General features: G+C 38.8%; 1 protein-coding gene across 2 annotated transcripts; it reads right to left on the bottom strand.

The window, feature by feature from the left end:
* Positions 1-1,131: 1,131 nt before the first annotated feature.
* On the bottom strand, positions 1,132-17,851 carry LOC144661367 (polyunsaturated fatty acid 5-lipoxygenase-like). 2 transcript variants are annotated; one of them, XM_078522104.1, is made up of 15 exons: positions 17,510-17,851; positions 11,126-11,480; positions 10,585-10,723; positions 9,189-9,359; positions 9,054-9,080; positions 7,728-7,877; positions 7,086-7,118; positions 6,878-6,984; positions 6,492-6,687; positions 5,456-5,562; positions 5,044-5,298; positions 4,493-4,599; positions 3,891-3,993; positions 2,981-3,199; positions 1,132-2,033 (listed from the first exon to the last, which is right to left on the bottom strand). In XM_078522104.1, the coding sequence occupies exons 1-15, from the start codon at positions 17,563-17,565 to the stop codon at positions 1,800-1,802; spliced, it is 2,259 nt and encodes a 752-aa protein (XP_078378230.1). In that variant the 5' UTR covers positions 17,566-17,851; the 3' UTR covers positions 1,132-1,799. The 2 variants fall into 2 exon arrangements, with proteins under 2 accessions (XP_078378230.1, XP_078378222.1); XM_078522096.1 differs by having other exon boundaries at positions 7,728-7,880; positions 17,510-17,850.
* Positions 17,852-22,653: the final 4,802 nt, after the last annotated feature.

Raw genomic sequence — 22,653 nt, forward strand, 5'->3', positions numbered from 1 at the left:
AAAAAGAGTCGCTTGTGATAATCCGCCTCAAGTACGTCCAGCTACATTGATGACATTAAAATCCATGTGGTGATTATTTTCATGGACATGACAGGAGATCTCGAGCTCACAGTCATGTCTCGAGTCATAGTCAAACATGGCAACTGCCCTTTAATGCTCCGCAATCCGGGTCTTTACAGCAAGGCGCCCAAATGTGTGACCACTTTTAATTTATTCACATTCTTTCGTGCAGATTTAATCCAATCAGAAGTCAACTGCAAGACCTGCAAGCTATCCACGGCTTTTGATTGGATTAAATCTGCACGAAAGAATTGAATAATTAAAAGTGGTCACACATTTGGGCGCCTTGCTGTAATGGTCGCTGCGTCTGACCGTAGTATACAAAATTACAGTTGGTGCAATTGATTCTGTAAACTAAGCCAGATTTTGGGCGGTCAACATAATTTCGAACCTTTGGGCGCGGAAACAAACTGTTCACAGTTTTTAGCGGTTTGTAGACGACTTTGATCTCTTGCTGTCTTAATTAGCAGCACAGTAGCTCTGCATGTGCGTTATAAATCTTGATACATTTCTTTTACCGTTCTCTGAGCAACGAAATCACCAAATTCTGCGATCTGTAAATTTTCTGTTAATTTCTAGTTTGTCGATGGAATTAACTGCTGTCTTTAAATAATCAGCTGTGGATAGCTCTGAAATCTATAGACAAGCTGAATGTCTGATCTGGATTATCGCAAAGTTCTTAAGTAAAGGAAAAATTAATCGTTTTTTGATCGACGTTATCCTCAGCGTAGACAAAAACCTTAATAACAAAACCAGTTTCACGTAAAATGGAGGTGAACATAACTAAAATCCATAATTTGAATTTAGTGCGGGCACACATGCTCCACCATTCATCTAAGGCCGTTGCAGCGTTTCGTCTTCAACCTTATCCGGATAAGTGTGGACAGTGACACAAATCCTCGCACGGTGGGGGGGGGAGGGGGGGGGGGGGGGGGATGTTTTAGTAAGTACCCCTGCGAACGTGGATGAGTGAGTGCGGTCAGCTTGTTTCATAAGCATTTAAAACCAGTGGGTCACCAATATAGCAAGGCCGTAAAAGCAAAATCAAATGAACAAAACACTTGCACATACTAGGTATAAAATTGCCAAAATGGTTTATTTTGCCATTAAAGTGCATACACACTGAACACCGTGTTTCCTTTAAAGTTCCCCGCTTGCTTAATAACAAAAACGTTTAAAACATTAAACCCTAACCAAAACCGTTTAAAACCCTAACGAAAACGTTTAAAACATAACCCCTTAGCACTGTGTTTCTAGCTAATCTCATGGGTCCATTGCCCTAACTGTGGCCGACCAAAAAAGACATGACACGAGTAAGCACTGATTAAATCGACTATCTAATAATTCAAGTAACCTTTGCATGCATTGATTAAAGGTTGTACTAGCGAAATGAGAGATGCTTGTACCTCAGTGACATGTATACTCATTGACTTGTTAAAATAAAGATAGTTACATCTTTTTAACCAAAGCCTTAATTAGTTCATTTTGACAACAAAAAAATGGTTATTTTAACTATTTTAACTTTTACAACCAATTTTTTAGGTTAAAATAACATTTGATCATTGATTGATCTAACTAGTAACAAATAGGTTGTGAATTTTAACCGATTATTTTAAGATTAAAACTAACTATTTCAAATGGTTAAAACCTTTTAAAAAGGTTATCTTAACTGGTCTGTTTTTACAGTGTATTTGGTTACGGATCATGTGCGTGCTCTGATCTAACGTATCCGAGACCTTCTAGGTCTGAATGCCATTCGGCAGCCATCTTGGAATAAGGTATATATAGGTCAGGTCGTCTTTTTCTTGCCGTTTCCGGTTCTCTTCTTGCATGTGAGGCTGAACAACATGCATTAGGTAACTATAGTAACCATTGACGAGGTTCACAGCCTTGCGGTCATCAAGTTCGTTGCCATAGTCAAACAAGGTATCGAAACGGAAAGTTCCCAGGGAGTTGCTGAAGCTTGCCTCGAGCTGAAAATATAAAATGAATATTTAACCTTTCTAATGGTGTTTACTAAAGTTATACAGAACATGAATCATGACTTAGGTATTGTTCATTTCGCCGATAAAAATATATTAGAAAGTAAGGTTAAAAGTTATTAAAAATATGTTACTTAACGTTTTCGATCAATTTGATCATCTTCAGAGTGAAAAACCTGCATGACTCTGGGTGTTTTTGTAGTGAAGTACTTGTTATTGTATTATCTTTAATGAGGTATTGAACTTAAGAAAAACTATAAAACAAAAAATAAAACTTTTTTCGGACCCGCGACAATTTTGTGTACCCGCGACGTTTTACCCGCGACACGCGACATTTTACCCGCGACACGCGACGCGCGCCGATTAGATTATCTCTTTTGTAGTTAGAGTTCTAGTTAGGCTTCATCCTTCACGTAATACCAGTTCCCATGGGGAACAAAGTGAGGACAAATGACTTGGACTTGTTTGTTACGTTCTGGATGGAAACGTGCCATGTAAAACGCTTCTTTATTCTCATGTTCGTCCGTGACTAAGCGGTGGCTAGAACGTCCCACGAGAACTTGTGATTTGGGTAGGTATTGTTTCTACGAAAAAGTTGATGTTTTCCAATAATTATACTTTTTCATATAACAACACCAATGATAATAATTTGTGTTGGTCACTAGTCATTTCGTAGAAAAATGATAAGGAAAGTTCATTGTTGGAATTGGAAGGAGATACACGATACTGTGTCTGCAGATGGTGTTCTTGTCATTCTTCTCAAAGGTCGCATTATTACCATATTAGTCACTCAATACTTAATTCGTAATGTCGATGCAGATACTAAAACAGCTAGTGTCTTTCTGTTTGGCCAGTTGTTTTAAACTGCCTCAGGTCTTTGATTTCTCTGAAACACCCCCTCCAATTTCCTGTCCCTCTAAGAATTAAATTAAACTTACAGCTGAAGTCTGCCTGTTCGGCAACCGGAACACAGAGAATTCCCCTTCCTGGACTCTGGTGTCATTGTACAATTTAGTCGGAAGGTTAGGAATGTACTCAGCATAGTCAGAGAGCTCGTAGTTGACAGCGGCGTGCTGGATCGACAAATGAGAGATCATTCGGCTCACAATGTCACAGAGCTCTTTCTTGGTATCAATACTCGCAGGTAAACCTTGAATCTGTTCAAAAGAAAAAGGAAAACAAAACGATTGTGAGCAGATATTAATCAACAAGTAGTAGTCGGTTTAAACTTGGTTTAAACCAAACGTTCATAGCTAGATCTGGGATTAGGGTGCGCGCTTTGTCTTTCGAGAGTAGGCTCAGTTTAGAACAAACCTTACGCGCGAGAAAATGACGTAGTTCATGGCGTGCCTTGCAATGAGCTTTTTGAAATAAAATTAAGGCTTGATCGGGGTGAAATTGTTTGGGAAGCCCTTTTGGAGAATATAGAAAAAAATATAAAAAAAAAAATTTAGAGAGGTGGGGGGAAAAAAAAGGAAAAAAAAAAAAAGAAAACAGCAAATGCTTCAACGCGATTGGCTACTGGTTCGCGGAAAAACCGTTCTAAAAATAGCATACATATCTCAAGGCCCATTACCGGAGATGCATACTTCGCTTATGAACTTCTGTTTAAGCCTCTGTTCTATAATTGCGAAGTGTAACATCTGCTCTTGCTGCAAGAGAGGAGTGAAAATTGAGAAGACCTGAGAAGTGTAACATCTGCTCTGCTGCTTTGCTGCAAAGAAGGCTTTTAAAAAAAGCCTTCTTTGCTTTGCTTGAAACAATTTTGATCCCCCTCTATAAAAATAATGGTCCGTCCCTAAGAAACATCATAGCTTAGTATGTTCTATTGTTGGTCTTTATACTTACCCGTCCAATGCCTCCGTTCGGTCCAGTTCCGTTAAGAGACACTTCATTGAGATATGCCTGAAGTTCCACGTCTTCTTGCACGTCTATATCATCTTTATAATACCTAAACGAAAAGTAAATATGTCATTGCCTCGCATATGGAAACTTTGACAATAGCGAAAACTATACGGACACCCTCGGAGCCAGCTCTAGCCGGTCCGTCTTATAGCTGTGTCCGTCTTAACAAGCCGTTTAGTTACAAACAGACGTGTTAAATTCAGCCAGGTTAAAACAACAAACCCTGTCCGGCTTATAGAAGTTTCCGTCTTATAGAGGTGTCCGTCTCATAGAGGTGTCCGTCTTAGGAGAGTTGACTGTAATCTCTTGAGCTTTTCAAAGCTGTTTCGCCCTATTCCACCTCCCCTGTGCTTTCTTCCGCGAGCGTTTGTCATGGTCGTTTAGTAGCTGAAGTGGCTTCTTATTGACATTTACAGGAAACATAGTTTTATTCCCATTTAGGAAAACGGCTGTGAGTGAACTTTGAACACGAACGATTATTTTTTTTTTTATTATGTAGGAAAGAGAAAAAAGAAAACAAAAGTTTTTATGTTTGTTTCACTTACAAGTTTGTGTAATTCTCCACCAGATGTTCAATAACCTCCAAGATTTTCTCACCATCATCTCGGTATGGGAAGTATGGCAGGAGATTTTTGTCAGCAACACCGCGTTTCTTGTAAAGGCAAAGACATGTAAAAGTTTATTATGTAACCGAAAGAAAGAAAACAGACAGATAGACAGTATGAACAAGACTCATTTAGAAGAAGTATTGTTTATCTGTTATCACTTAGTTTTACGTAATCGGTTTTAAAGATCGAGGTGATGCTCTCAACTTGAATCGCATTTAAATTGTACACTCCGTCCTGGACGTGTGGATGGAACTCAAGTCATCTGCGTTCCCTAGGCCTTGTGAAGAAAGATAGAAGACAACCAATTGGGCCAATACTATAAGAGAACATGAACGTAACTTTTGACCCCTTAACACGGTTTTGCCACTGTCACTGATAAAAATTTCAGGTCTTCTCTGCAATTTACTGATTTCCAGTTTATTTAATCACTTCTATGCAGGTTCTTAGTTAGCAACTTGATTAGCTCACTATTGTGAAGCAAGGTGTACCTCAATGTCACGTCTGAAATCTGTCACTTCCCATGTTGATAATGCATGTGCATCTCGAATGAGTCTCACTGCACCGACGTTTCCATATGCAAAAAGAAGGTCCATGAACTTCTCTTCTTTTATTAGTGCAGGAGTTCCAAATTTGTTAGGTACAATCACCTCTCGGCAGTGATACTTGAGGATTTGATTCAGCGGATGTACGGGAGGCAAGGTACGTTTTAAGGAGACACAAAATGGCTCCATAAAATAATGGACCTGAAATGAAACCAAAGCGAATAATCAGATTTACACAGCAGCTGCACGCCACTGCAACGGCTAAAGCAGCAGTAGTCACTTGGAAAAATTACAAGACTATAAATTTACAATTACCTTGTAAATTATGGTCATGATAAGTGTAAGGAACAGTTCATACCTTAGAGAGGTGCTCAACTATTTGTGAGTATCCTAAATCTGTGACTTGAACATTGAGTTTGGCAAGTATCCAGTTGTCACCGTCGCTTGGAGTGTAAACCGCAGAATCTGGTGAAAGAGAGGTGTTGCTCAGGAGGAGAAACCGGGCGGGTTTAAAATCAATACAAAATAGTACAAGCAGTCAGGCAACTAAGTGCCACAGAAAACATTCCCAACTTATTTAAAAAACGCACAACGCGCTAACATTACAAGGTCCATCTTCACTTGTTCAGCCACACCCCCTACCCCACCCTCCGCCTTTGCCGTCTTTCCCGAGGTGACTCCCCTACAAAAATGAATGGGTGCTAAAATTTGTGGATCGAATAGTACTGCAGTGATTTCGTCGTTGGGGGGTTTTTTTTTTTTTTTTTTTTTTTTTTTTTTTTTTTTTGTTTTTTTTTTTATATATGGAAAAAAAAAAGGTTTGGGGGGGAAGGGGGGGGGAGGGGGGTTAAGGTGTTAAAACCTCAAATGAACGTCTGAAACCGTAACCATGTTTGTTTCGCAATTAACTTTTATTCCTGAGTTTTTCAAAATATCTCAGTTAAGAAGAGAAGATACTGGAAAGAGTCACTATTAAAATTTCCAGTGCCAATTATTTTGTTATTTTTATTTTAGAGTTTATACCTCTTAGGGGGTGAAAAATGAATTTGGATCATGAGCGCAAAATGGAATTTTAGAGTTGTTTCGAACAACCTGAGCATCCTGTCTCATTTTTACAGTCACCCCCGCCACCCCCCCACTCCCTCCCCTTCCCCGCCTTGGGACTTCTAGTTCTGCCACTGAGGAACACAACTAAATTTCAAGGACAAGCACCTCGCTTTTTTATCCAACAGAAGACGTCTTCATAATCCTGAGGGCAGGCTAGCATTCCTCATCGTGGTAAGCGGATTTCAATAAGTTCTCATTAAACGGAATGGATCGCGTGCGATATTACTTAAATTATGGCGCTACTTGTATATTTGGTATATAATTTATTCTGATTATTTTTCACTAACCTGGTGTGTAGTCCATTTGTATGGCAACAGGTACGAGTTCGTTAGATTCACCAACCTGTGCAGATGCAAAAAGAGCAATGGGAGAGAGAAAGTCCCACATGGTCCTTCCAGGATCGTCATCTGTAAGGTCCGGCGACCTGGGCATGTCGTCACACAACTCATAACGCAGAGCGTAGATGAGACCTTGGTTTATTGCCTGAGAAATTGATAAAATGTAGTGCCGCGTTAAAAGTAATATGGTGTATTTTGTATTAAGCTTGAGATAATTAACATAGGAAATATTAACGAGCCCAGTTAAAATGTAGCCAACTGGCAAAGTGAAATAAAATATTTTGGTCTTTATTATAAGCATCCAACTTAACAAAACAAAAAACAAAAAGACGTACGTCTATCAAAGCAACGTCACTCTTTAGAGCCGCTTGTACAGCGGCTTCCCAGCCAAATTCAGGATTCAGTGTTTCCTTCAACTTGTTCCAGTCCAGTCCCACTGGTCCTAGGAGAAACACGTCATCGTCATTACAATTTAATGTTCTTTATTTACCTTGGCAAGATGAATATTGGGGTAGCAAAATTTTTCAACTTGTTTAAACGTACCTTGTTCTTCTTCTTCCTGTACATGTACTTTTCCTGAAAGACAAGAAATACTTCAGCAGTGAAATAATTACATTTACGCGAATCACTTATCCCTGTCTGAATTAGCCAAAATGTACTCTAATGTACTTTAATCTGTTTAATTATATAGAGAAATGGCATAGACTTCATTCATCATTTTTACGAAAACAAATAAAAATGAATTGGCCTGCTCCTAGTGCATGCTTCATGGCTCTGAGGCCAGCAGATCGTTTGTGTCCTTATAATCGCAATAGTCGTGGGTTCCAATATCTTCAAAGTAGCTTTTCTACCATAAACTATTTTTCTGTACAATCTTTCTCTGTACAAAGAACCTTAAAAACTTGTGCATTTTTTTTCTATTGAAATGAATAAAATAATAAAAAAAAATTTAAAACTGTCATTTTGAGATGCCCTGGTTTGAAGGTAGCTTTGTGCATTATCAGCAAAATGACTCACAAATATTGAGACAGCTACAGTAGTGTTGGTTTAAATTTCAAATTATCTTAGATATCCTGAAACTTTTTCTCAGTCTCGTGGGGTTCTCTGAGTAGCGTCACCTCAGTTTTAAACCTTGTTTGACTACTCGTGTCACATTCATATGCTATAAGAAGTTAAACTTGTTACCTTCACAGACACCCCATTTGTTTTCGTCATTCGTAGCACACCATGCTGCAAAGTAACCCTTTGTTGTGCATTTCTCATATTTCACTCCTTTGTAGGTGAATGGAAAATGGCACCATTCGCCTTTTGTTGTTTTAACGGTGCAGTCCCTTGTTTCTGAAAGTACGAGAGTAAGTTAGTCAAAAAAGGTTTTAACAATGACTACTTCTTCTTCTTCTTCAGGACCCAGAGTGCCTGGTGGCACATGGGGCTTCCGTCAGGGATCTCAACAATGACTGCGGGGATTACAAAAAATATTTTTTCCACCACAGTTTAGTTTCCGTTTCTTTTGTCACAAACAAGTTCCAGCTAAGAGAGGAATTCGGCGGTAAGAAGTGATACGTTTAGAGATTTGACTGTATTTAGTCTAAGATGATTGAAAAATGATGTTGAAAATTGCCAGGTATTGGTCTTACATAGATGCTTGTCTCAGTCCACTCGACCAGAAACGTGAGCTTTGTACGCAGAGCCTAAAACCTATGTTAGCCTAGTGAGGGCGACGTGACCGAGTGATTTAGGGTGTAGCCCCTGGTTCAAATCCTCCACCTTTCTACAGCACTAGCTAGCACTCAGTAGACCCAAGTTCATCGTCCACGCTGAAATATCCAACCGGTCAACCTCCCATCAAATGGGATTGTTACAAGTTTTTGTGTTCAATTTTCAATATTTCTTTTTCCTTTACAGTGTCCATAATTAGCACAGCCGCGCTAGAACCAGTTACATTTCAAAATAAAGTTGTTTTTAATAATAATACAAGGTCACCGTAGCGAATTACTTTAGAAAAATTGCTCTCAAAACGAATTATATATATATTTTTAAATTGTAATACTTTAATAATACTTTAGGTAATGCATGGACTCCTTTTCGTACTTTTGTTGTTGTTGTTTTTTTTAATCATGTAAAAGAAAAGTTACATTGTATAATCTCCAATAGTGTATGTAATTGTAAGTAATGTACGTGTTTTTTTAAGTGTATCAATAAAGTGTGTTTATCTTCAAAAAATAAATAAATAAATAAATAAATAAATAAATAAAGTTGTTTTAAAAAACAAGAGCCATATTTCGGTTATGTTAATGTAAAAATGTAAATGTGTGTTCACCGTGGTCATACACTTATTTTCAAGATATCGAAAGATAGCTTGTATCCGGCATGCTACTCAAACAGAGCAAACAAATATTTCAAGTTGACCGAATTATTGTTTGTATTTGACCTCCAAAGGCTTGCCTTGCTCTTTCATTGTTTTTTAATTTAATTAATGCAAAATTTGAATCAGTCAAGAGTAGAACTTACGTTCTTCTTCTGCGCTGTTGTCCTTTTCTAAACAATCAGAAAAAATAAACAAATAAATAGATAAGCAAAAAATTGAACATAGTAATTATCCCCAAATCATGTCGATTAAATACTGAATTCTCAACTGAATATTACCTTCACAGTCTCCCCATTTTCCTTTTTTGTATTTTTCTGTAGTTGAACACCAAGGTTTATCATGACGAACAGTGGTACACTTGTGGTAAACTTTACCACGATAGGTAAATGGAAAATGGCACCATCTTCCGTCTTCTGTCTTTACTGTACATCTCCTGTTTTCTCTAAGGGCTGTTCAGAATTTAACAACATTAATATTGTCAAAATAGGGACATTATAACTTCGTACATCGCATAAAAGCAGGAACATTATAACTTTACAGAGAGGATATCGAAATCAAACTGGCATCATTACCAACAAAAGAACATACGTTTCTGCAGATTTTCGTACATTAAAGAAGGAAAATTGAAGTAAGAATTAACCATATCTGCTCTGGGAGAAGCGGTGGCCTAATGGTTAGCGCGCTCGACTCCGAGTCGAAAGGCCCGGTTTCGAGGCCTGGCGGGCCGGGGCGCTGCGTTGTGTTCTTGGGCAAGACACTTTACTCTCACAGTGCCTCTCTCCACCCAGGTGTATAAATGGGTACCGGCGAATTTACTGCTGGGGGGTAACCCTGCGATGGACTAGCATCCCATCCAGGGGGGGGGGGGGGTAGCAATACTCCTAGTCGCTTAATGCTACGGAAACTGGGATAAGCTCCGGCTGTATGAGCCTCATGGCTCGGACACAGACTTAACTTTACTTACTACTACTTGGAAACATCACATTAGACCCAATGCTCGGCTCCCAGAAGAATCATTTTTCAACAAAATTAAATAATTTTAGCTTTTAAAGATCACGTCAAAGTAGATCAGTGTGTTGAAGGCTATACTTTTATCTAATGGAAAGTTACAGGGACATTTGTATGACCAAAAACACGAAAACGAAGCTAGGCAGGCCATGGTGGCTTTTTTCATACAAATCGCATAAATTTGAATGAGTCACAAATCTGCAGCCTTTTAACCAGAAACACTGAAACTTCTCAGAGTAGCATATTATTCCATATATTTAAGTGTCACCATCAGTGTTTTACATGTACGAAACTTAACCAAAGGACAAAAGTGCAGTGAATGACAACCATTTTTGCATAAGGTCTATTATTAGCCTTACTGTCAATGTCAAAGTTATATATTGTACGGTGACAAGACTAACTAAGACTAACATTGTATACAATGAATTATTCAAGACGGAGGAACATTCAACTAGGTGGTCCGCGCCTAAACATTTACAAGAATGGAAGCTTTCTTCCATGAATGATGGGTTTCCTCTACTCTCTGACTGACTCGTTATTCAATTGTTCGTCAGTCAACGTTCCGTTGGTCTATCGCACGTTCTATTTTTCCTGTTATCACATGTATTAAAAAAAAAAACAATTACTTGAATGTATTTTTAATGGTAACCTAGGAAACAGTCCTACCTTCTTGGTGATTCGTCACCCTTTGGATTGACATGGGATTATGTCCTGCCAGACGCTGCTGAGTGAAGCATTTATCACTGATCCATTGAGTTTTGTCGTTAATAAACGCCTCGTGTTTGGATGGGAGCCTCACGTATTCCTAAAAGAGAACAAAATATAACTTAATTAAAGTAGATTTCATTTTTAAGTACCAGGAAAAAGCTGGTTTGACATCACAACGTCGTAAAAATATAAGACCTTTGAATATATTTCAGGTCTTTATGTACTCTTTAATCTCATCAGTGTACCGAATTTGGACTGGCTTTCAACCCTAGTTCCCAGACCCACGAGCTTATTTCAAGTCTGGTATCCTATTCTATATTTCAATCAATCAATCAATCAATCAATCAATCAATCAATCAATCAATCAATCAATTTTCAATCAATTTATTAAAGTCATGGCGCGGGATGAGGTTGCCCTCTATATCCGAGCCGGAGGCTCATGTAAAAAGCGCATGACAATAATAATAACGGTAATATAAAGAAAAAATGTGGTATTTACCCCAACTACTGGCTCAAAAGTTGATTGGAAAAACTCTGACAACGGGAGGTATTCCGACATTTTCGTGATCTCGTTTCCATACGTTGTTTTATTGTACGTCTCAAAAATTTCATTGCTCAGTGCTGTCATTCCAATATACGCTGTAAAGTAGTATCTCATGAACGGGTCTTTCAGGGCAACTACTCCCAGCTCTTTCGCGGTCATGTTCAACAGGGCAAAGCCATGCAAAGCCGGGATGTGTTTCAAACTGTATATTTCCTTGTTTTTAGCAAGAGCAGCGTTCCTCCTTTTCTTACACGCAAAGTTGGCGTCCTGAGGAAGGGAGACTTCACAGCTGCTGACAGCTGATGCATACCTTGAACAGAAAGAAAAGCACTGATTTATCACCTAAAAAAATAAGTAACTTCCGCAAAGTCCTGAAATTGCAGCAGCTACAAATTAAAAATAGGCAGCAATATGTCAAGTAATAATCTATATTGACCAGCGCCGTAACTAGCAAGAGGCACTTGCCTCGTCTAGATTTTTGCCCGAAATTAAAAACAAAATATGTTTTGTTGGGAAAATAATCCCTAGGTTGAACAAGATTGAGTTTTCCCAAGAAATACGTCATCGAAAATGTCATCAAAAATGGGCATTCTCCCAGAACCTCCTAGCAAGATCTTACCTCGTCTATGACAAAGGTCTGGTTACGACCCTGTTGACTACATAATAAGGTCCAATAACATTCAATGCACTACCTGTAGCTATGACGTCACATTTAGCGTGATTTAGCTATATGCTGTCGGACAATGATAATAGAGATAATGAGTAGAGTGATGTATAGTTTATAATTCACGAAAACGTCATCCAACTTTCTGTTGTACATTAATTGTTAACCACCTTTAAAGGTGGTCGACTTTGATTGGTCGGATCGGTTGGTCCTAAATTTACCGTTCCATATTGACAAATGGGTTAGTTGCCCTACGTCTCCGGTCAGCTGATTTTCACATGAGCGGGGATTTGGAAAAGAAATGCAAAATGATAAGTGTTATTCCATTCCCGTTGGCACGATTTGATCGTTAAATGTCGTTCCATTTTAATTTATACCAGACGATTTGATTAAATGGAACGCACTCTTCAGTCTCACTCGAAGAACGACTTGACAGCAAGGTTGACATTTGGTCGTGCGTAAAATCATTCAAGAATTTCCGTCCACAACATGCATCGAGTGCTCTATTCAGTGAGTTCAACCTTGAATGATTATTTAACAAAACTTTTTTACGCTTGCTTGATTTAAAGAGATTAAATATATTTGCTTCGGCGTAGTTCGTCTAGACGATTTTGATGTTTGATAACGCTAAGGTGACGATATTGATGGCGTGCTCCACACTGTTTCTGTTCAACTGTGCTGGGTCTACAATCTTTTACGGACTGTGTACATAGAAGCACAAATAAAATCCAGGCAGATTTTTGTAATGTGCAAGTGCGCAGAAAGGAACTTTGAATATTAAAAGGTACAGACGTGTGTTCAGATAAGTTTGGCTTCTGATGCACGCTGTCAAACCCAATTTAAACGTACCCTCATGCCTTTAATAGTTTCTGTGCTAATATACCGTTGCTATTCATCGCTTGCCGACGCTACCAAATAACAGCACTTTCTTAAAAAGGTATTAAGTAGTTATTAGACGCCTGCTATTAAATTCCTTTGTTTTCATGGTTGACAAAATCACACTTAGCCACTGTATACAAGGGTTGCTATTCATCGCTTGCCGACGCTACCAAATAACAGCACTTTCTTAAAAAGGTATTAAGTAGTTATTAGACGCCCAGCTATTAAACTCCTTTGTTTTCATGGTTGACAAAAACACACTTATCGGCTGTATACAAGAGTTGCTATTCATCGTTTGCCGACGCTACCAAAAATCAGCTCTGGCTGTATACAAGACGATTGGGCTTTGTTCCGATATATATATGTCTGAATTTATCAAAACCAGGTCAAGGAAATTTTCACCGTTTTGAGCGCAAATCGCTGTAAACTCCAAACTCCATGATATAAAAACTGAAGGGAATGTCAGTTTCTCTTCTCCTCTCTCTTCTCTACCTTTCAGCGCTGTATTTCTTCTTTTTTTTTTCTCCCTTTCTTGTGGCGTTTTAAGCCAATTCGCGCAGTAAACACCCCTCTGTAACAGACCTGGTGAAACCCGACCTGGTGGGTTATTTTGCCCTCCCTGGTGGAAATTTGACCTCCCTGGTCCCTGGTGAATATCTGAAAAATCCCTGGTCAATTTTATTTCTCCCTGGTGAAGAATTTTGTTTACCTGGTCAGGAAAAATCAACCAAAATCTTTCTGCTGGCTTTAATAAACAGAACAAAACGACGCGCGGCAAAAAGATAATTTAATAATTGACTATAACTTGATGTAAATATAGCAAAAGGTAATTGTTAACTTTTTTTCTATTGTTTTTGTCGCTTGTTCCGTTGTCAAGCACATCACTGAAGAGACAAAACAGATCTGTTTCCTTTTCTGTATGTAATACGAGCTTGTGAATGATTCAGAGAGATTTGAACAGCGCGCGCGGCCCAAAACAAATGTGTGGAAGTATTTTTGACCCGGCTTTCTACAGCGTTTTATCGAATAACTACGCAGAGGATAATCAGCTTGACCGAAATAATTCTTGGTGAGTATTAAACGGCCTTTTTTCGTCGATTTAGTAGCCTTGAGCAGTTTGAGAGGCGTTTGATGTAAAAAATATCGTGTTAAACTTTGCAGCTCGCCAGCACAATGTGATGTAAAAAATACGCAAGTTATTCAAGTACATTCAAGATCATTCAAGTGGCGTATGACGGTAAATTTTAATTAAGCTGCCTTAAATTGTAAGTACTGTCTAAATATTACTTTGTGTAGCTTTCGCCTGCATGAAACTATTGATGCCGATGACTGCAGTCATTAAAACGTATTTGTAATTGCTCGCTTAATCCGAAAAAAAGAGACAATTTATTCGACCTGTAAAAGATATAAGCAAACGGTTTTCTATTTTGACGTCTTTATGCTATAACCTACTGAAAATGGATCAACGAATAAGGGCCGGCATTTTTAACATTTTGCAATTTTAATGGTAAACGGACCGTTTAAATTTAGGCGCGCCCGTGCGAGACAACCTCTGGATCTGTCTCTTGGTGTTAGGCTAGGCTCTTTTGATAATAAATATTTATGTCATTTACCTTCTGGAAAAGTAATTAAACTTGTAGTCAGATTAGCAGGGCTTGAGAGACGTTCAAACTAGGGACTAGGGAGTCGAGAAAATGATCCCGCGAAACGTTCTCCCAATTTGTTTTTGAAACATATCGAATATCTGTCTGAATATCCTTCAACACGCGGTTTAGGAATTTAAGTCGTAAATGTATGTTTTGGTGGTGTAATCCGTCAAGCGCAAGGTTGGTTGCCTGGTGAAGCGCGTTCCCCTTCCAAAAATAAGGAGCTTTGATTTTAACTGAAAAGGACTAGAAATAATCGTGTTTTTTAAGTTTACTTTAAGCTGCCTAGTTGCCTATGAAACTCCCTTCAAAACGCACAAAATGTGATTTCGGCCTGTCTAATTTTCAAAATTTCCCGGGGAGGCATGCCCCCTGGACTCCCAGTAGTAGCTTACATCTTCGGCATTCACACGGTTGCATCTTTCAGATCTTTGGCGCTCTGAAGAACCGTCGTTTTAAATCCTGCCTACAGGCCTGCTAAGAACTGTAAAAGTAACATGCATCTAAAGGAATCATTTTAAGGCGACAACGTCAGTCCATCGCCTTATATCATAAGGCGGTCGGCGGAATTTGTTCTTCTATTCGTCATCGCTTCTGCATGCATTGCGTGCCGTGTATGATCTCTGATGGACAAAAACGTGCGAGAATTTCAGAGGATTTCAGGAATATAACACGACTGCTTCAAGTCCAAGTGCAAACTGACAGTGTCAATAGTATGATTATACTCATTGGCTCATTGTGACAATGATTTGCTAAATTTGACCCATTGCGGATCTAGTGGCTGTAATGCAGTGTTCGATACAAAGAACGCTCGGGGATCGCAAAACGGCCCGTTTGCCGTATAACGCGAAAGCCTAAAAGGACTTGTTATAAGAGTAATTATATAGCCGTCAGTAAATCCTATATTGTCAGCACAGCTATTTTTCCTTAATTTCTGGGAACTATCCAATTTGGGATTAAATTTGGATAGTTTCAATTAGGATTTTTTGGTAAAATTCACAATCTGTCCAATTTAAGATAAATTGGACAGTTTCGTCTCGACCAATCAAATCGAAGAAAACACAACATGTGATGGATATTAGCCAATTAGCACAAAGCATAGCGTCAGCGCTGTAAACTGGTCGCATTGTGAGTCGACAATGGCGGAATTTTATGGAGCAAGTTTGCTACGTTTTTCTATTCCTTTTGAGCTTTTCAGCAATAGAAACAACAAAGAGAAATTTTCTACGTTGTCAGAAGAGGAGCTTGCTACACTAAGAAGCAAAAACCAAGAGCAAAACACCTCCAATAGTACAAAACTTGGGTAAACGTAAATGCAGCGAAGCGAAGCAAGAAATCTGTCAGATATTCATCGCCGTGAGGCATGAGCTAGATGCAATTCTTTGTCGTTTTTTGCTGAAATTCGAAAAGAAAAGACGGCGATGAAGTACGAACGAGATAGTGGAAAGGAGTATGTCAGATTCAAGAAGTTGTAAAGCTCTTCGGACACTTTGTTTACGACTTTCATTGATTGATGCAGTGTTTTCACTCACTTTGTAGCAAGCCTCGCGAACTCAGGTGAATAAAATTGCACTGTTTTGTTTAAGTTTTATTTGTGAAGACAATGCTCTGAGTGAGTTGCATGTGCTGTGTTATGCCTACTATTGTTGAATGCTTTTCCCGTTCTGGACATAAGTTTATTGTTTATGCTGGATTGACTGACTACAAGCTATATAATTAATATGTAACCGGACTACATGCTTGTCCAATTTTGGAAATAATTAGATTCAAAAAATTCCTCTGACAGCCAAATTGGACTCGGCCTACGGCCTCGTCCAATTTTGGCTGCCCTCGGAATTTTTTTTCATCAAATTATTTCCAAATTGGACAGCATGTAGTCCAATTACGTATACAAATTAAGTCCGATGCCTTTATTCGATTCTGTTTTTCCTTTGCCACTTTTCTCCGTCTAAGAGCAGGATACAAAGAGTATATTACTTCAGTTGTTTACGTACAATGCGAAAAAACGACGGTGTCATCTACAGCCGTTAGGCGACATCGGTGCGGAAAATTGTGCACGATTACCCCGCTAAGTTTATTGCATACAAAAAGTAAGTAATCAACCTGGTGGATTTTTTACTTCCCTGGTCGATTTTGGTTGAAAGCCTGGTGGAAAATCAGGTGTCACCAGGTCTGTTACAGAGGGGTGTCAGTAACGTACTTGTTCAAGAATACTGACGTCATTTTTCTTTGACCCGGTTTTGATAAATTCAGACATATATATTTGTTGTTTTATTAGCTTTTAATGATAAGTTAAATATTATTGCTCAGCATACAAAAAGCCGTTCAATTTATTTTTTTGTTTGAACAAGAGAGTCATGAACTGTTGAATTTATCTACACAGCAGAAAAGGAGATATTAATTAGTAACTTTTTGGTGATTAAGTTCAATGACGATAAAACTCCACACCGAGATTTGTGTTTTTAACGAATGCTCAAGAAACCGTTAACCGCAGAGCGACTATCATGACGAATACTTAAAATGCGGGTGTTCCTATTCAGCCGTCAATAAAATCATCATCTTATCTAGAAACTACCTTTACAAGCTTAAATAACTTAATAAATTATTAAGTGAGGCTGTATAAAGTAAATTTATTTTCTTCTTCTTGCGAGCATTTCCAATTGAAAAAACTTCCTTCCGCAATTTTAAAGGCTCGCATTTGCTCTATCGGTTGTATTGTTGTGTAGCAAGAAATAGTTCATGCAAGATGTCTGTAAGAAAACTGGAATTCTTGCAGCTTTTGTCTTGATAAACATATTTTTTCTCATTATTTTTTTTTTCAAAAAGAGGTTTTGTCTGACGCAGTTAAAATTATAATCGACCGGACTGGCAATAAAAGAGCGAGGGCACCCCATAACTGAGCCTTTACTCAGTAACAATCAAATTTTGCCACAGGTGAAAAAAAAAAAAAAAAAAAGAAAGCAAAGCTAATCAATCTAGTGTTACTTTATGAACATGAGTAATATGGTCGCCTATGGCAATGCGGGTTTGGCATGTGTACAAATTATAACATATCAACTTTCCTGAATTTTAGTGACAATTGTTTGTAGTATCTTTGATCTCTAACCGTGTTCAAAGCAAATTTAAAAAGGGAATATATTTTTACCATACCTGAAAGTTGTTATGAAGCCTCCAATTAATGAAAGCAAGGCAACCAGAAGTTTCATGTTCGAATCTGATGAAGAGTAATGATGAAGTGACCTTTCTGTACTGCACGGAGTTGCTACAAGGCGTCCACCGACACTGCTCCGTTTGCAACGTCTCTTATAAAGAGAGTTTTTTCTTAATTATTCAAACAAAAACACAAAAAAGGTATTTCTATTGTCGAGAAAAGCACAAACAGTCTGCGATATGATTGTGTCATTTATTTTTAATCACTTGACCGGAAACATAGACACTTATTGACCCGTTTAAGTTCGTTTATGCATAACATTTGGATAACATGGGCGTGGGATAAATACATACAGTATTAAAATCACGTAAACTTCTTGTACGTTAAAAATACAGTTGTGTTTTAAAAAGCGAGGGGCAACCATGACATCATTGAGCCTATTCTCTTAACAATCAAATTTTGTCACAGGTGAAAAATATCCCCAAATATTGTAAATAAATATAACTTCAAAAGAAAGCTAGGTCTCTTCACAGATGCGGGGATTTGGCAAAGAAATGCAAAATGATAAGCGTTATTCCTTTCCCGTTGACACGGTTTGATCGTAAAATGTCGTTCCATTTTAATTTACACCAGACTATTTGATTAAATGGAACGCACCCTGAGTCTCACTCAAAGAACGCCACTTGACAGCAAGCTAAGGTTGAAATTTTGTCGTGCGTAAAATCATTCAAGAATTTTCGTCCACAACATGCATCGAGTGCTCTATTCAGTGAGTTCAACCTTGAATGATTATTTAACAAAACTTGTTTACGCTTGCGTGATTTAAAGAGATTAAATATATTTGCTTCGGCGTAGCTCGTCTAGACAATTTTGAGGTTTGATAACGCTAAGATGTCGATATTGATGGCGTGCTCCACACTGTTTCTGTTCAACTGTGCTGTGTCTACAATCTTTTACGGACTGTGTACCCGGGGGGGGGGGGGGGTACTAAGAAAAGTTTTATACGGGGAGGCTCCGCCCCAAGTTCTAACCCCTTACCCTTTTATATACCATTTGTGACAGAAATTGTACCCCTTTCGTATCCTTTAACTGAAAAAAGGTACCCCTTTCATATACCTAAGAGACATGGCGTGGACTTAAAATAGGACGTTTTCTTGTCATTTTTATGTAGCGCTTAATAAATTAAAATAATACAGCCATAAATTGCGTCTGTTCGAAATATTTTAATTAAAGGCCCTTTTAAATGGCCAAATGACAGATTTCCATACCCTTTCATATACTTAAACTCGTGAAATCCCTACCCTTTTATATACCTGAAGCCTGAAAAAGGTACCCCTTTCGGGCGGAGCCTCCCCGTATAGGCCATTATAGGGAGTACCCCCCCCCCCCCCGGGCTGTGTACATGCAGCACAAATAAAATCCAAGCAGACGTTTTCATGTGCAAGTGCACAGAAAGGAACTTTGAATATTAAAAGGTCCAGACATGTGTTCAGATAAGTTTGACCTCTGATGAACGATGTCAAACCCAATTTAAACTTTCCGCCCTAAGGCCTTAGTTTCTGTGCTAATATACCGTTGCTATTCATCGCTCGCCGACGCTAGCAAATAACAGCTCTTTCTTTAAAAGGCATTAAGTAGTTATTAGACGCCTGCTATTAAATTTCTTTTTTTTTTCCGCCCACAAGGTGCACTGAGTGCTCCATTGCTGAGTTCAACCTTGAATGAATATTTAACAAAACTTTTTTACGCTTGCTTGATTTAAAGAGATTAAATATATTTGCGTCGGCGTAGTTTGTCTAGACGATTTTGAGGTTTAATTGATAACGCTAAGGTGTCGATATTGATGGCGTGTTCCACACTGTTTCTGTTCAACTGTGCGGCGCCTACAATCTTTTACGGACTGTGTACATAGAAGCACAAATAAAATCCAGGCAGACTTTTTTCATGTGCAAGTGCACAGAAAGGAACATTGAATATTAAAAGGTACAGACGTGTGTTCAGATTAGTTTGGTTTCTGATGCACGCTGTAAACAGCACAGTCATAACCACCCAGTTTAAACTTACCCTCGGGCCTTAGTTTCTGTGCTTATATTAGCGTTGCTATTCATCACTCGCCGACGCTACCAAATAACATCTTTAAAAGGTATTAAGTAGTTATTAGACGTAGTATTAAGTAGTTTAATATTAGACGCCTGCTATTAAATTTCTTTGTTCTCATGGTTGACAAAAACACACTTAACGGCTGTATACAAGCGTTGCTATTCATCGCTCGCGACGCTACCAATTAAAGAACAGCTCTGGCTGTATACAAGTCGGTTGGACTTTGTTTCGATGTATTTTTACGAGGACCACCATAAAAACTGCTCGTCAACACGTTTCTCCATGATTTAGGTCGTTTGGAGCCTTATCCCTATTCAGACCGGGCTTTTTTGGACCTTCTCAGAACCCCCCCCCCCCCCCTATGTAACTTCCAGAATATTTAAGCAATTACCTTGAAACTTATAGGATGTATTGTACGTCCGAAACTCTTTCTTTTAGTATACGTCACGTGGGACGGTGACGTCAAATCACGTGACAATTACATCATGATGTCAAAACAGCCGCCATCTTGGATCCGCCATCTTGAATTTCAAAAATTTTCCAAAATACCAGAAAACCACCCAAAATCACCGCAAAGTACTCAAAATGAATTAAAATGTGCTTTAAACCCGTGAAAATGTAAAAATAATTCCATTAAAGTTGATTGTTATTAACAGAAACAAGCAAAATTACAAATTTGGGAAAACATGCCTATCAAAATGCCGTTGCCATGGTGATGTCAAGTTCCTTACACATCATCCAGCCCCACGAAATTGTTGCCAGATAAATTTTAGGAAAACTTAGAAAGTTTGGCCGCGTTTGGTTTAATCTTTAAAAAGTTATAAAAGTTCAAAGTCAGCGCGGGCCTCAAAAGCCCCCCTCCCCCCCCCCCCCGGTCTGAATAGGGTTAAGGTTTATGAGGACCAGGTATCGGTCCTCGCAACTACGCTGGTCCTCGCAACGTAGTTGTGTAAACACATTCTGGTCCTTGTAAGTACGGTCTGGTGGGAACATACACACACACACACAGAAAAAAAAACTTGTTGAGACAGCAGGTACAAGTTTCCAAACCGCCTCGAGCGTTCTTCACAGTTTTAGTGATACCAGCAGATTTCTACCCTGATAAAATAATGCCTTTTCTTGGAAGTCAAGAGCGTCTGGACTGTCTCGAGAAATCGGGGCTAAAATAATGTAAATAAAGGTCATAGAAATTAACGCTCCACTTAAAGTTAACGGAATAAACGCAAATTTTTAAAATTCGCGTTAATTTCATGAAGCGTTAATTTCCTATAATAAGGTAATACAGTAAAAACCCGCGTATAAGAACACCTATTTTGGCGGTTCAGGCTGATTTGGTTCTTATATAAAGGGTTATAATCTGCAAAATCAGCCTGTAAGTGTTCTTAAGTGTTCTTAAAAAAAGTTTCTTAAAATAAGGAACATACTAGGCTACCAATAGATGAAATCAATATATATGCACACAATTGTATTTTAATTTTAATAAAATTGATAAATCAAGGCAATACTGTACTTTATTATATCTCTGAGATAGTACGCACGCTGTGATTGGTCAATTTTACGGGCCGTATTCTGCAGTACGGCCCGCGAAATTTGACTGAGAGTTCTCCTGATGCCGTATGCCGTACGCCTTTGCAAGTTGAAATGTCTCGCGAAGAAGATTTTCAAAACTTCCTACAACGTTCGCAGTCAGAGGAAAAAAGCAAGGAAAAAAGGCGAAGCGAAGAAGGTCTACCGAACTTTAAACTCAATTTTTGTGATCCGTTAGGAGGAGAAAACTTCCCTGCTGTGGCGGACTTAGAGCAACCCGAGCAGGATTCAAGTCAAGAACTTGAAAGTTTCATCAGTGCCGAGAAATCTGCAAACACGGTCAAGAAGACGAAAAGTGAATGGAAACGGTTCGACAATTATTGTCAAGAGCAGACTGATGGAACATTTCATGTAGAAACCGTACCTGCTAACGTCCTCGATAAGCTCCTTGGAAAGTTTTTCAAAGACCTACGCAAATGCGATGAGTACGAGCCAGACAGCATTTCAAGCTTTCAACGAAGCATTCAACGCCGCCTAGCACCTCTAGGGAAGACACAACTTAGCATTACGTGGACGGCGATATCTTGGGATTTTTCAAGTAGTTCCTTCAAACTTTATATGTGTTTTTTCGTTCAGTATTTTCTAGAAACACTGCCATAAGTTTTCGAAAGTTTGATAAGCTAATAAAAACATGTTGTCAATCGCGGCACTTTCGTTGCCAAGCAAGGAACTTTAGAAGTTATTTCAAAGGAAACTTGCACTGTATCTAGTTTTCATCCTGTCACTGAAATTACTGTAAAACTAATTGCAGAAATAAAGTAGTGAAGGCTGGATTCAAACTATGTTTATACGCTTATCAATCGAGCTATTACAGCGCGACGCGCCTTACCGTGGCCACCCAACAAACTTTTTTACAAGTGTCATCTTGTAATATTTTACGTTTTCACTGCGTTTTGTTGATAAATACGATGTAACAAGTATCTATTTGACCGTATTCAACTTTGCAAGGAGGCATGTTCGCCAAACAAATAATAATATTACGAGAGCACTCTTGTAAAAGAGTTTGTTGGGTGGCCACGGTAAGGCGCGTGGCGCTGTAAACGGCCGAATTGTTTACGAAAGCCAATGAAATTCACTCGTCTTTTCGCCTTTGACGTACGTCAGTCAAACGAAGCCGCTTCCCGCACGCTTGACTTGAAATGTTTTCTTTTCTCCAGAGTGAGAGATATAATAAATATCTTATTAACCTCGTTTTCTCGGTCCGTACTGTAAAATACGGATCCTCGTTTTTTCCGGTCGATTTATGGCCCAAGCGCTTCGCGCTTGGGCCATAAATCGACGGGAAAAAACTCGGTCCGTATTTTACAGTACGAACCTTGAACTCGATTAATAAGAGGTATTTATTATATGACTAGCTCCGTGAGCGGTCAAGATGAAACGAATCCCGTGCTCTGATTGGCTACCCGAGCGGTCAAGATGGAGCCATCTTGACCGCTCGGGATCGCCCGCTTTGTTC

This window comes from Oculina patagonica, chromosome 1, assembly GCF_052425735.1.
Source record: "Oculina patagonica isolate OP01 chromosome 1, crgOcupat, whole genome shotgun sequence".
Lineage (NCBI taxonomy): Eukaryota > Metazoa > Cnidaria > Anthozoa > Scleractinia > Oculinidae > Oculina > Oculina patagonica.